Source organism: Struthio camelus, chromosome 2 (assembly GCF_040807025.1).
Source record: "Struthio camelus isolate bStrCam1 chromosome 2, bStrCam1.hap1, whole genome shotgun sequence".
In the NCBI taxonomy this organism is placed as follows: domain Eukaryota; kingdom Metazoa; phylum Chordata; class Aves; order Struthioniformes; family Struthionidae; genus Struthio; species Struthio camelus.
Window position 1 is genome coordinate 30247893 of NC_090943.1, and position 12667 is coordinate 30260559.

Genomic DNA, 12667 nt, shown 5'->3' on the forward strand with positions numbered 1-12667 from the left:
GTCGCAGTGGTGCCTGGGGCTGCGATCCTCCCTCCATCATCGGTCTGCCGGGCGCACAGGCATTACGGGGGGCCTTCCTGACCCTTCCTCATTCTCCTCCCCGACTTCACACAGAAAGTAAAGGCAATCGGTCTTGCAGACTCTCCCTCCTGCCGTCAATTTGCACTCCAAGACAATTTAACTCTGTTGTGCTTTAATTCTCTTGTCTTCCCAGATGATGCTATAGGCATTGGTATATATTATATTCCTTATATGCATTGCAGTTAAAAATACATGCAAGGACGCAGCTTTTAATAAAACTTTCCTTATCAAGTTTTATGATTTCAACAAGTGTTGCTGTCAGCTAATAATCCCTGGAGTGCCCATCATGAATTAGTCCAATAATTGGATTTTAATTAAGAAATTCACTTAGTCCTACACTATTTTTGAAATCTAATTATGTCTTTAGGAAAATCACCCAAGTTGTGGTATTTTCTGGGCAACATTACTTCTTTATTAGTGCAGACTCCATCCATTACTTTTCTTTAAGGTCATTTTTTTCTTTTCTTTTCTTACATGTATTCTTAAAATTCTTCTATTTTCTATTGCTATTACAGAAAATTGTCAAGACCTAGTGGATGAAATATATGTGGAATGCAAACACAAATCTCTATTTTAGACATTATGTTAGAAAAAAAGCTTCCTATGCAAATAATATTAGAAATTTTTTACTTATTATAGTCAGAATCTTCGGATTTTGCTTTCTTTCCTTGAGTTTAATGCCATTACTAATGAGCAAGTGCTAACTATAAGCCTTACTGTAAATTGTATTTGTACAGGCAATAGTTTGTCTCACCTGATCTCAAGTATTTTGGGAAAAATCCCGACTATATGTGTCACCTGGAATAAGCCCAGTGACGCCTGTAGGCTTGCTCATGTTTAAATCACAGAAGCATTGAGTGATCCAGGCACTCCTGTATGTACACTACCTTTTAGTCTTTTTTCATTCTGAATGTCATATCTCACTCTAACATTGTGTGATTCCTCCTGACTTGGTTGCAACAAGAAAAATTACGATTCCCATGAATTCAAGGTTTTTCTCTTGACGTGGCTGGAACATTCCTGTATTTTTCAATATGGTATACAGATTAACACCACTTGATGGTATGTCTTTGACTGTAAGTAGGCAGAAATCAATGTAATAAAAATAAAAGTCTCACAGAGATATTTTTATATTTAGAAATATGAATAGTACATACAGTCATATTCTGACCTTGAAAGAACAGAAATAAAATGTGACAAGGGACTCTATTTGTTGTATTTATACTAACCATAAAAATACTCTGTTCAAACATGAAGATTTCCTTGAAACAAAAAAACCTATTAAAAATCTGAAGAGGGGAAGAGATGAGGAGAAGAAAGGGTCTGATGAACTAATGGCTGGTGCTATAAACAATATTTCAGTGAGATTATTTACATGAGTGATATGAGGCATCTGGCCTGTAGACTGTATAGTACAAATATAGAAAAGCTGTGGAGGTCATAATCTGTCATTGTAGTGCATATGCAACTCCAGTTGAATCCAATAGTACTTCAACATGCATAGAGATGAGATGACATTTGCTCAGAGCACAGGCTGATTTTTTATTTCAAGGCAGCCATTGTTAATATTTTAATATATACTTTCAAGAGATGGGAGAAAACTTCCATTGACTTTAATAGGACCAAGAATTTCCACCCCAAGCGTTGGCTACAACACTGTAACAGTAAGAAAATATCTGGATAAGCGCAGACCATACCTTGTGGTTAAGATGGATCAGTTTTTCTCCTTCTAAGACTCTTGTTTCAGCCCTTGGTAATCCATTCCACCTTTGTCTTCTTTGCTTGCTTTCTTTTTCCACGCAGTATTTCCAAAGTAAAATGCTTTGTTTGTACTAATTATGTTGCATGGGATTCTGATCTATTTACTGTTTGTATCTTGTATGCACATTCATATATACATATATGATAAATGACAAATATATACCTGTCCACATGTAAACAGCTTAGCTACATTGCACTATATGTTCAGCATAGTCATTTGATATTTACCACTCCAGCACTGTATTTTCTTCTAGTGCCTCAAGCAATTAAACCATGTGCTCATCTTCCACTGGAACCTCTAGCAATTATTAATCACTTGCCATTGTCTTTGGATTTTGTGTGTGTGGTCCTTTCGATTCGGCAAGTCAGAAAGCTATCTTCATAGTAACAGGGAAGATGTATAAAGGTTAGAATATATTTCAAAGCTTTAAAAATAGTCCAATTGCATTTTAAAGTCTAATTGGACTTTTAAAATGTCCATTTGTAAAACCTGAAATGTGCTTCTTTAAAGCCTCACTAACTGACACTGTCTTGCTGGGGACCTCATTGCTAAGATCCACTTTATCAAACAGCATCCAAATGGTTGAAACTAAAATTCTCCTTAAAAAATCCAATAATGCACTTAAGCTGCTGTACCAATATTACAGAATCAAGTAAAAGTCAAATGACTGTGTCCTAAAGTCCTAAATGTCAGATTTTCATAAGCATTGCGCTCCCTTTGAAAAGCCATCACATGTTCACAGCTGGAATCCTTTGGAGCCTTTTTTTTTTCTATTTTGATTTGCTTGTTTGTTTGTTTGACAAAAAAGGATCAGTCCAGGCTCTCACATGCCCCTTGCTTCTGGAGAGACAACGGTGGGAAGTGGCAGTCTTTCTGAAGGAAAGCTCAGTTCTACTGTAGTTAAAGACTGTGTCCCAGTCGCCTTTAAAGAAGTGAGGTGAAGGGCGAAGAATCCCCCAGTGAAGCCAACTGTACCTTGAATGAGCCCCAAGCTTATAGAAAACAGTTTTATCCACCCTTAATACCTTTCCCCTAAGAGCCTGCTATCAAGTAGGTAGCATGCAGGCAGGACTGTTCATAGAAGACTCCGCTGAATTTGCAGCAGGAGAAATCTTCCCTGCGCTGAAGTATAAGAGGAGCTGTGCTTGTGATTCCAATGGAGTCAACAGTTACTTCTCAGTGCTCTTCTAAATTACATGTATGGATCCACATGAGAAAGACTGAGAAGACGTTCTTCTCGGAGGAATAGGTCAGACCTAGCTGATGACAGAGTTCTTCTCAGAGGAGTATTTCCTTGTTTCCTCCAGGATGAAGCCATGAACGGACCTCAGGGAAGCTGGATCAAGTTACATGGACACAGGCCATAAAGTTGAATAGCTCCTTTCTTTGAGACCCAAAGAGAAGGGAAGATACTGATCTCTCTGCTCTCTCTTTTAGTCAAGTGAAAGATGCAGCATCAAGCCTTTCACAGGTGTGGTCAGGATACTCATTCAGGAACTCAGTATGTGTTAGGATACTGCAGATCTTACAGGTCATTAAAGGATTTGTGTCTCAACTGTGGGGTAAAATTGAAAAATTTTTTCATGACTTTGTGAAAGAGGTTCTTCCCCATGTGAATCTTGTGCTTTAACCGTAAAGCAGGGAGTCATTCTTTCTTCAAGAAATGATATCTTCCTCAGGGCCCTGACCCACTGAAATCAGGCAGACTTCACGTTTGCTTTTCCTGCTCCATATCAACCTGTCAATCCCACACCTAAGGTAAGACTAACCATTCTAGATCCAAATACATAATAGCAGCTTCCTGCAAGAACTCACGGCCCAGAACAGCAGTAGGCTCATAGCGAGTTTGTTCTGTGCTAAGATAGCAATATATGTGTATGTATTATATATATTATATATATACATTACTAAGTGCAAACTAAGCACTTCACTTACGGAGATGTAATAGTGCAATAGATAGGAAGGAAGGAGTTGGAAGGAGGGAAAAAATCAGCTATGCTTTTTTATTTGTTGTCCATTTGAAACAAGAAGTCCCTAGGCAGGTTTAGCCTACACTACGATGCAGAGGCTCTCTGGAGAGGCAGGATGACAATACGGTTCCTCGCAGGCTGAATGCTTCTGTTCAAAGCCGTGACGTGAGTATCCCACATGTCTAACGGAGGGATGGTGCTGGAAACATATGGAGGTGTCCATCTTCCAGGTGTTCAGAGCAGAAATGGCCATGGGGGAGGCTCTGGTGCAACTCTTTGCAAAACTATTCATCACCTGCCTCCTCCTTTCCCCTCTCCCCTTTTATTGCTGTATTCCAAACTCAGGCCGCTAAATTAAAATAGCATTTTACAGATTGGTATTGAAACCTCAGATTGCAAATATTAATCACTAGGACATGTTCTGAGAGAAGCAAGGATTTGGCAGGACAACTGAAGTCCTCTCATTTCTCGCTTTGTACAGCACTCTAGCTTGCCTCTTGGTTCTCCTTTGAGAGGTGATAAATCAGAGCTTTGCTACTGAGGCCGGAGAGTTGATAAGGTTACCCTATGCCATTGGTACCCTCCTCTTCAGCCTGATACAATGTCACTTTGATAATGATATGGTTTGGGGGATGGAAGATGGCAGGAAAAAAGCTCACAAGGAGTCCTTCTGAAGAAGAGCAGAAACAAGGTCGGTGAGACCTTTCCCTTCGCGTGACAGCTGGCAGGATTAGCCACAGCACTGGACAGAGAAGAGCTTTCCAGCTTCACTGCAAGGGGCTGTCCAGCTACAGAACCTGCTTGTGGGGGAGAAGCAACCCTTTAATCCCAAAGCTTCGCTCCCGCATCCATAACGCAGCTCTGCTCCAAGATCCCATCAGCTGAGTGCCTGGTTTACAGGCGTCCGTTGCCCTGACAGGCTAAGCAGCTCTTTTGTTGCATGGGATACCCCTGAGGGAGGTGGAAAAAAATAAAAGGAAAGAAAGAGATGCTGTCGCAGGCTTCATCCAAGGGCTGGGCAGGCAGCCGGCTCCCGCGGGCTGGTAGAGGGGCAAAGAGGCTGTGCCCGCAGGGGGCAGCGCGGGCTGGGAGAACAGGCAGTGCGGGCAGTGTAGGCAGGGCAGGCAGGACTGGCAGGACTGGCAGCGCGGGCAGCGCGGGCAGCGCGGGCAGCTCAGGCCGCCCGGGGAGGGCTCTTATTCATCACCCCTTACAGAGGAGCGGATGGGACGCCGCTAAACTCTCCTTTCTCCCTCCTCCCTTCCCTCCTCTGCCGAGCAAGCCTCCCCCTTCTTCCCCCCCCCCGCGCTGCTCCTTCTCTCTCCCTAAGCAGTGAGGCTCGGACAGTGCTCGGCTCCAGCGCTTTATTTTAAGATGTTCGGCCAAGGTCTTTGCAGATAGATTTTATCAGAAGTTAAATAGCAGGCGCTCGCCGCTCCCTCGCCAATAAGTCATTTTTAATAGAGACAAATCGCCCTGGACGCCCCGGAGCGCCGGTGCCGCCGCTCCTGCCCGCGCCCCCCGCCGAAGGCGAGCGGGCAGCCCGGGCAGCTCCCGCCTCCCGTAAGTGTCCTGCTCGGCGGACCCGGAGCGCGGCTGTGTGCGGAGACGGGGAGGCGAGGGGGGGGAGAGCCTGCCAGCCGCCCCGCCGGCCCGCCGCCCTGACAGTGCCTGCGCCGGATGCACAGCGGCCGCGGGACACCCCGGCGCGGAGCGCGGCGAGGAGATGCGCAGGGGCAGCGGGCTGCGCCGCGGCGCTCAGCCCCTCTAGGCTCGCCCATGGAGCGCCCCGCGGAGCCCCGGCCGCCGTCGGACCCCCCACGCCGTACGTATCCCCGCCGCGGCCCCCCCGCGGCGGCGGGGCTGTCCGCGGGGCGGGGGGGCGCAGGAGGGCTGGGCCGGGCATGGGGGTCCGCAGCCGTCGGGGCGCCCCGGGGCGCGGCCCCGGCCCGGGGCAAGGCGCGGCGGGAGTCAGGAGCGGCGGAGGGCGGTGGGTGCTTGTAGGGGTAAGCAGAGGCTGCTCGGGGGTCCTGGAGGGAGGCTTTTCGCCCCGATTTTAAGCGTCCAGGAGCAGTCGAAGCCCTGACCCTGGCGCCTCCTGCCCCTTCTCCCCGCTCCCGCTCCGCTTCCCTCCGCGCTCCAGCGCGCTGCCGGGGCTCCACGGCAGGGGCGGCGGCGGCGACCTGGCTGGCGACTGCTGCCCGGTCCCTGCCGGGCCAGGCAGGCAGGGCAGGGCTGGCAGTGGCATCCCAGAGTCATCCCAGCCCACACCACGGGGCTCTCCCGCCCAGTAAAAGGACTGAGCGCCGGGGAGCGCTGCCTACAGGCGCTCTGCAGCCAGCCCGGACCGGGCGATCACTTTGCTCTGACGCTGGATTAACTCGATTTTAATCGTTTTTTGTTTCCTCCACCCCCACCCCCACACCCCATCTCCTCCTTCTCTCCCGCCCCCCCCCCCCGTTCCCTCCACACCTCTCTTCCCCCCTTGTCTCAAGCCTAACCTTGTCTTGTGGTCATGGGGTCTATAATTTCATTTTTGTCTAGGCTGGTGAGAGCTCTGCTCGTTCTGTAAAGTGGATGTCAGGTGGATCTATGTTCTGGAAGGAACAAAGAGGCAGCGAAGGCAGCGCGGGGGAAGTTTGAGCGGCGAGGATGCAGGCTGTGTACTGGTACGCGGTCCTTCTACTGCAGCCCACCCTCTACCTGGTGAGTCCCCCCGGCACCTCGCACGGGCCGGGGAAGGGAGAGCTCGGGGCGGGGGGGGAGGTGGTAGTGCACCAGCCCGCAGAAGAACGAACAAACTCACGACAACTACCCGCGCGGCGCTGCCAGCGCTGCTCCGTCCGCCCGCGGCGCTAGGCGGCCGCCGCGGCCCCCGCAGCTCCGCCGGGGCTGCCGCCGCCTGGGGCCGGGCCGCCGGGGCGGCTCCCCCCGGGGCCGGCGGCGCAGGGGGCAGAGCCGTAACTTCTCCTCCGAGGGGAAGCGACACCTCGCTGGATGCGGGGCCGGGGGCTCGCCGGTGCCCACCTCCCGGGCCGGCCACCCCCGGTGCCTGCGAGGGCACCGGGAGCGCCGCCGCGGGGGCTCCCGCCCTGGCTCTGGGCTGGAGGCAACTTCTTGTCCTCTCTCCCCTCCGGAGGCTGGGAACCCTTCAGCAAGGGGATCACTGTCAATGTGCCACTACAGGAGACGTCTGTTCCGCGGTACAATACAGCACAGGCGTGCAGACACTCAATGACAAGCACAGCTAGTATTTTCCGTGTGAAGTGTCATTGGCTTCCGTAGCAAATCCCCTTTAAGATTACCGGGGGAACACAAGTAAACATCAGTGTTATCTCCTTTAACACATACTTTATTCCCTCTACAATCACAAGGAACAAAACAAGGCTGGCTGCTTCTTTGTAGCCCGCACTCCCGCTCGCCTATGATGCATTAAGCAGGCAGACGCATCTCGACAGCTTACATCAGCTTGGGGCGGGGGGAGGGAAAAAAACCAACAAAACAGAAAACAAACCAAAACCTTTTCTTCTTGGAGCGCTGCAGAAACGCGCACCTCAGCGCCGATGTCGGCGGAGGGGCCGCGGCGGCGCTCCGGTTGCCCCCGCTGCCGGGCGAGGAGGGGGCGGCGGCGCTGCCTCCGCCGCGCGGCTCCCTGCGCCGGCGCGGCCGGGCCGCCTGGGGGCGCTGCGCGGCAGGCCGAGCGCGGCGCGGCTCGGCGGAGCGCGGCGGAGCGCGGCGGTGGCCAATCCCGAGCGGGCCGCGCGGAAGTGTGTTGGGGAGGAGGCTGCGAACTGCCCCCGCGGCCGCGGAGCGCTGCCCCCGTGGAGCGCGGAGCGCCGCCGTCCCGTGTCCTCCCCCCCCCCCCCCCGCCCCGGGCGTGGCTGCCGGCGGAGCGCCCCTGCCCCGCGCAGGGCTGTGCCCTGTCTGCCGCGGGTCTTTCTCCTTCCCATGAATTTTATAGCCGGGGGTGGGGGGGGGGGAAAGGGAGAGGAGGGGGGAAAAAGGAGAAAAGTGCGCGGCAAATAATCCATCAGAAAGCCGGAGCGAGATCGATACGTCGTGTTAAATTTTAAATGTGTTTGCTGGCAGTTAAACTGCTCTCGACTCATTACAACAACAGTGCTGGATTTATTCTAATGCGCCGCAGTCTGAACAACAAGCGCATTAATTCTCCTTTAATTGTAAACTGGGAGCATTTGAAAACCATTCAGTGTGCAAATTATGCTGATTCAATTACCGTTTAGTTACAGACTTCATTACCTGAATGCTTTTTTTTCTGAGGGCTTGGCATTACAGAGAAAAGGAGACAATTTCCAATTTCCCCTGAAACAATGCAAAATATGACACAAAAAAAAAAACGCGAATAAAAGATAAGTTAGGGGAAGTGGGTTCATTTTTCAGCTGGGCTGTGTCGTCTTCCAAAACACTAAAGGGGTGGGGGGAAATCCAAAGGATTTCCTTATCTAATCCAATTCTTCTAAGACGATACTTCTACATTCATGCCAATATCTCACTCCCTGCTCTCTGTATTTAGGGAGTGACTCTGAAAGTTTGTATTAGGCCGTCGCGTGATAATAGGCTGATTGTTAGCATGAAGTTTTGGTTAAAGCTTTAATGCAGTGACACAAAGCAGCAAGGTGCAGTATTTTGTTGCGCCTGCCCGAGTGTTTATCTCTGTGTATGGACTAGAGCCACAACTAGGAATTATAGTTTTCAGTACTCAGCGTAGCAGGAAAGGTAAATGAAATTGAAACGCAACCAGCTTTCCACAGAGTTTTTTTTTAAAAGCCGTTTTGAAAGGGGTTAATAATACAGAAAATATAGAGAAGAGGGAAAATAATATATTTCCCCTCTGTCTCAACTAGGCAGTATTCAGTGACAGTAAATAGCCGAAGCAAGGCTGGGTTGCTTTGAAGTTACTCATTTATAGACATTCGGCTGGCTTGTCATTTCTCTTCACCCAGCAGACCAGTGGTTTTTCTCCTTTTCCTAATGTAATCTTGGAAAAAAAGTGCTTCTGCTTTTCTCCCCCTTTTTAATAGAGCCATTCAGCCTTATTGCTTGAAATTTATAGAGGTCACGGCCGATCAGAATGACTAAGAATTTTACTGGGGTAGGGAAGGTTCGCTGTATTATGTTTATTGATAAGAACATTAGTTAGCCTGTACGAGACATGCATTTTCTCCTTGTTTCGAGCTGTAGAGTGTATTGAAAATGTTATATTTGATTTGCAGTGGAAATGCACTTCCTTTGGCCTAAACGAATAACTTAGTACTTATTTGGCAGAATTAGGAGTTAACCTTTAAAGGCTTGTAGTTATTTTGTTTTTTCAGATTTAGAGAGATGCAGAAAGTGCTCACAACGCTGCACTCAGTCCTATTTGTCACGAGGCTCCACTTCACTGCTGGTCTTTCAAAAGCATCTTAGTCCTATTCTAATGGTTAATGTTTTCTTCAGTAATAACGCTGTGTCAAATTCAAAATCGTCAGTAAGGAAGCACATAAATATTAAGAAAGAAAAAGATACCCGGAGACTATAGACTCCCCTTAAGGTTTGAGCTCTGTGTATTTATAAGGACACCAGGGTTTTACATCGTTCTCTTAATCGAAACCTTTTCTTTTAACTCCTGTCTTCTTGCCAATGAATTTCCAGCCTGACACAACAGGACAATGAAACACCAGGCTGTTTCTTTTCATTTCTTTCTTTTCTGGCGTAGAAGCAACATGCTGTAGGAGCGACGACAAAACATGCGGGTCGCTGGCAAAGACGGCAAGGGTTCTAACTAGAGTTATTTCTCAGTAGCGCAGGTCGAAGACCGGCCAAAAGGACGAGGTAGCCCGTTCCCGTGTCGCCTGCTAAGGCAGTGCTGCTTGTGAGGAAGACGGGCGGCCGCTGGCCGACAGCTCCCTTCCGACGGCGGCCGCTCGCCCCGTCCTGCCAGGCAGGCGGCTCTGCAGTGGCCGGCCAGACCCTGCGCACCCCTCTAGCAAGCCGAGGGTGCCTAAAGGCAAAGCACCTTGCAGCCCGCGGGATTTGGCACCCCGCCCGCCTCCCCATATTCACAGGCTCTGCCTCCGCATGCTCTAGACGGAACTTCCCGTGCGGTACAAGAAAGGAATAACATGCACCTGTTTTGCTGCGATTATTCTGGGTAAAAGACTTCAGCTCGCTACCTAGGTACTCACTATCCAGAGCAGCGGGTATAGACCTAAAACCAGTCGGAATTTTGCGTTGCAGGCTGCTAGGGTGAGAATTCCTCTTCCCCCTGCCTTGTCCTCTTCTCCCAGCAAAGAGATGCTTCACCGGTGGGTTTGTAAATTTGGATTTACACTAGTGTTGATTGGCATGGCGTTTTTCCTCCGTTCAGTATTTAAATAGCGCAAGAGCAAATCATTCACCTCCCGATGAGGGATGTGAGCAGGAGAGATGTTTCACAGGAGAGCTTCTGTACGAGGCGCTTTGTCAGGGAAGAACAACCGCCAGGCTCCCGAGGTGGCTTGCTTCGCAGGGCGATGGCATTAGCAAGGGTCTTGAAAAAAGCCTACTAGCCTCCTCTCTACGTTAGGCTGCGTTTTTTAAGGGCGGTTTCGCACCACCATTGCAGTTTGGAGGCCTTCTGACAGCCGAGTGGAGCTTTCCTGTAAAAATGCTGTGAATGATAGTGGTTTAAAATTGCCCTTAGCAGTGGCACACTTGGTACGATATTTGCTGAGAGGGTAAACAGGAGGTTAGTGGCTCCAGAGTTTGTGTACATTTCATTTCTCTCTGTGTCGCACTGTTTGCGGTCGTTTCTGCCCGTTTAATGAAAGCTAAGGGGAACGTGAACAGATATCACGTGCCGGTGAAGACAGTTTGTTTGTTTGTTTGCTTTTTTAAGACAGGTGCTGATTGTGTCCTACTTTGTAGTGAGAGGAAAAAACCTCTATAGGCAGCGAAGATAAAAGAAAATAAAAAACAAAAGAGAGACGGCATTATCCTGTCGTGATCACCACCCACAGTATTTTCTCAGAGGCATTGGTGCTGAAAGTGTTCGGGTACTGCTTTTTTTTCCTCCTCAAATAAGCGATTTTTTGCAATTTTCAATTTGACGTCGAAGCCGGGGGAGGGGGGAAATTGACGGGGGGGGGGGAGAGGTGGCAGGGCTTTTCGTGCTAGTAAGTTCACATAGTCTTGAGACGGTCTCGTTTCCCCTCTCTTCTTAAAGGAGTTTGAGACTCTTTCGCGGCGGTGTGTGGGGGGAATAGTTACCCTTTAGGAAGGTAAGACACGGGAATAATAATTGGAGTCGGATCGCTTGCAGCTGGTGAAACAAACTTATCTGCACTATAGTTTTCTGTTAAGCGGAGGATACTGCATTCTTTTCCGAGCTTCCTTTCTTCCTAACCACCAGGGACCTGTGCTAGGAGTTTAAGAAGGGGTTTTCCTGCACTGAAAGTTCCTTTTCCTGGTGCTTAGCACACATCATTTTCGCTTTTTAAATCGCTGGAGAAAGCAGTCTGCAGCAGATTTCGCCTTTTAGGGAGGCACCTGAATATAACCCAGTATCCCCTCCTTTCTTTGATTAGCCAAATCTTCCAAGTCGGTACCTAGAGGATTCCATTTTAAGCTCTTTAATATTTTCTTGCATCTCTAAACCGCCATTTTAATTAACAAATAGCCAATTTCCCAGTCGTCTTGGAAAGTGCAGTGAAGCTGGTTAAGAAACCAACTGCTCGGAATAGCCAATACTCGGAGAAAATAAGTCTGTGAGACATGCTTCCCTCCCCAGATTGGCTTCTGCTCTCCCAATTGGGCTTGGGTGAAGTTAGTGCTGTGATTTATCAGATAGTTTTACTCCCAACTCGCTCTTCTTGTAAGTCAGCATTAAACCACCTCCTGGGTGCTTTGTAAATACAGCTTAAGCATTTTTTTTATGCAGCAGATTGACATGTTGACGATTCTGCTTTAAGGAATGTGACAATAAAGTCGAAAACCAAAGGCTGGCAAGCACTTCATCAAGGATAAAAAGGTTCTGCTGTAAGGATGTCACTCAATTTATTGTGAAAGTCGAATGAATTACGTTTAATGAAAGTGCTCCCCAGATGAATATTACCAGCAATTTCCTGAGTTGGCTCTGTCAGATTGATATGAGGAAATGCCAACCCATATCAAAAAAGATCTCCAATCTCAATTACTATGCAAGCTTTCGAAGAGCTGGTTTTTATTGATATGATATATATTGGCGGGTTCTCAGTGCCGTGGAAACTGCTCTCTGTTCAACAGGACAGCACATTTCCTAGTTTGTTACTTAACCCTACGTTTTTCTGACTGTTGTTTAAATTTCTATGAGTGCCCTGCCTTTAGAAGGGAAGCCACCTCTCATCCTCTTTCCCTTTCTGTAACCGAGAGAGATCGAAGTTCTGTGTCTGGCAGAGGGCAGGGGCAATGCTCTTTTCGGGAAGTTTGTTCAGCCTGGATGGACAAAGTCGAAGGTCAAGAGAAATGACTCGACTGAGACAATGGCGTCAGATTCCCTCATCATCAGCGCATTTCTAGGCGAGAATCCAGAGCACGGCAATATTTGTTATGACTAGCAATCCCAATATTCCCGCTCTTTCTTCCTCATCCCTCTAGGGCTTCTTTGGACAAATTAGAAATTCACTAAGCCCATGAAGAGAGAGAAAAGCTCTTATGTCGCCTCATCTACATAAGAATTGACTTTATGAGAGGCTTTTCTGTTCTATTTTAACTACTATGACACCAGTCGCTGCTTAGAAATACAGCTTCTTTGCCCAGAATCCATCTCGCTGGACTTGATTAAAGGAGGGATTCAGTTAGTTTTCTTCTACCACTTTCCCCCACTCTTTCTATCTTT

At 48.5% G+C, this 12667-nt stretch overlaps 1 protein-coding gene across 3 annotated transcripts in view; it reads left to right on the forward strand.

Annotated features, from left to right (window-relative positions):
- Positions 1–5028: 5028 nt before the first annotated feature.
- Positions 5029–12667, forward strand: part of NXPH1 (neurexophilin 1) — a 145912-nt gene continuing 138273 nt past the window's right edge. The window contains exons 1-2 of one of the 3 annotated variants that reach the window (XM_068934953.1): positions 5029–5376; positions 6358–6519. In XM_068934953.1, the coding sequence (XP_068791054.1) occupies positions 6466–6519 (54 nt within the window). In that variant the 5' untranslated portion in view covers positions 5029–5376; positions 6358–6465. Of the gene's footprint in view, positions 5377–5443; positions 5639–5764; positions 5820–6357; positions 6520–12667 lie in introns of those variants that run through there. The other 2 variants (XM_068934954.1, XM_068934955.1) reach the window with 2 other exon arrangements.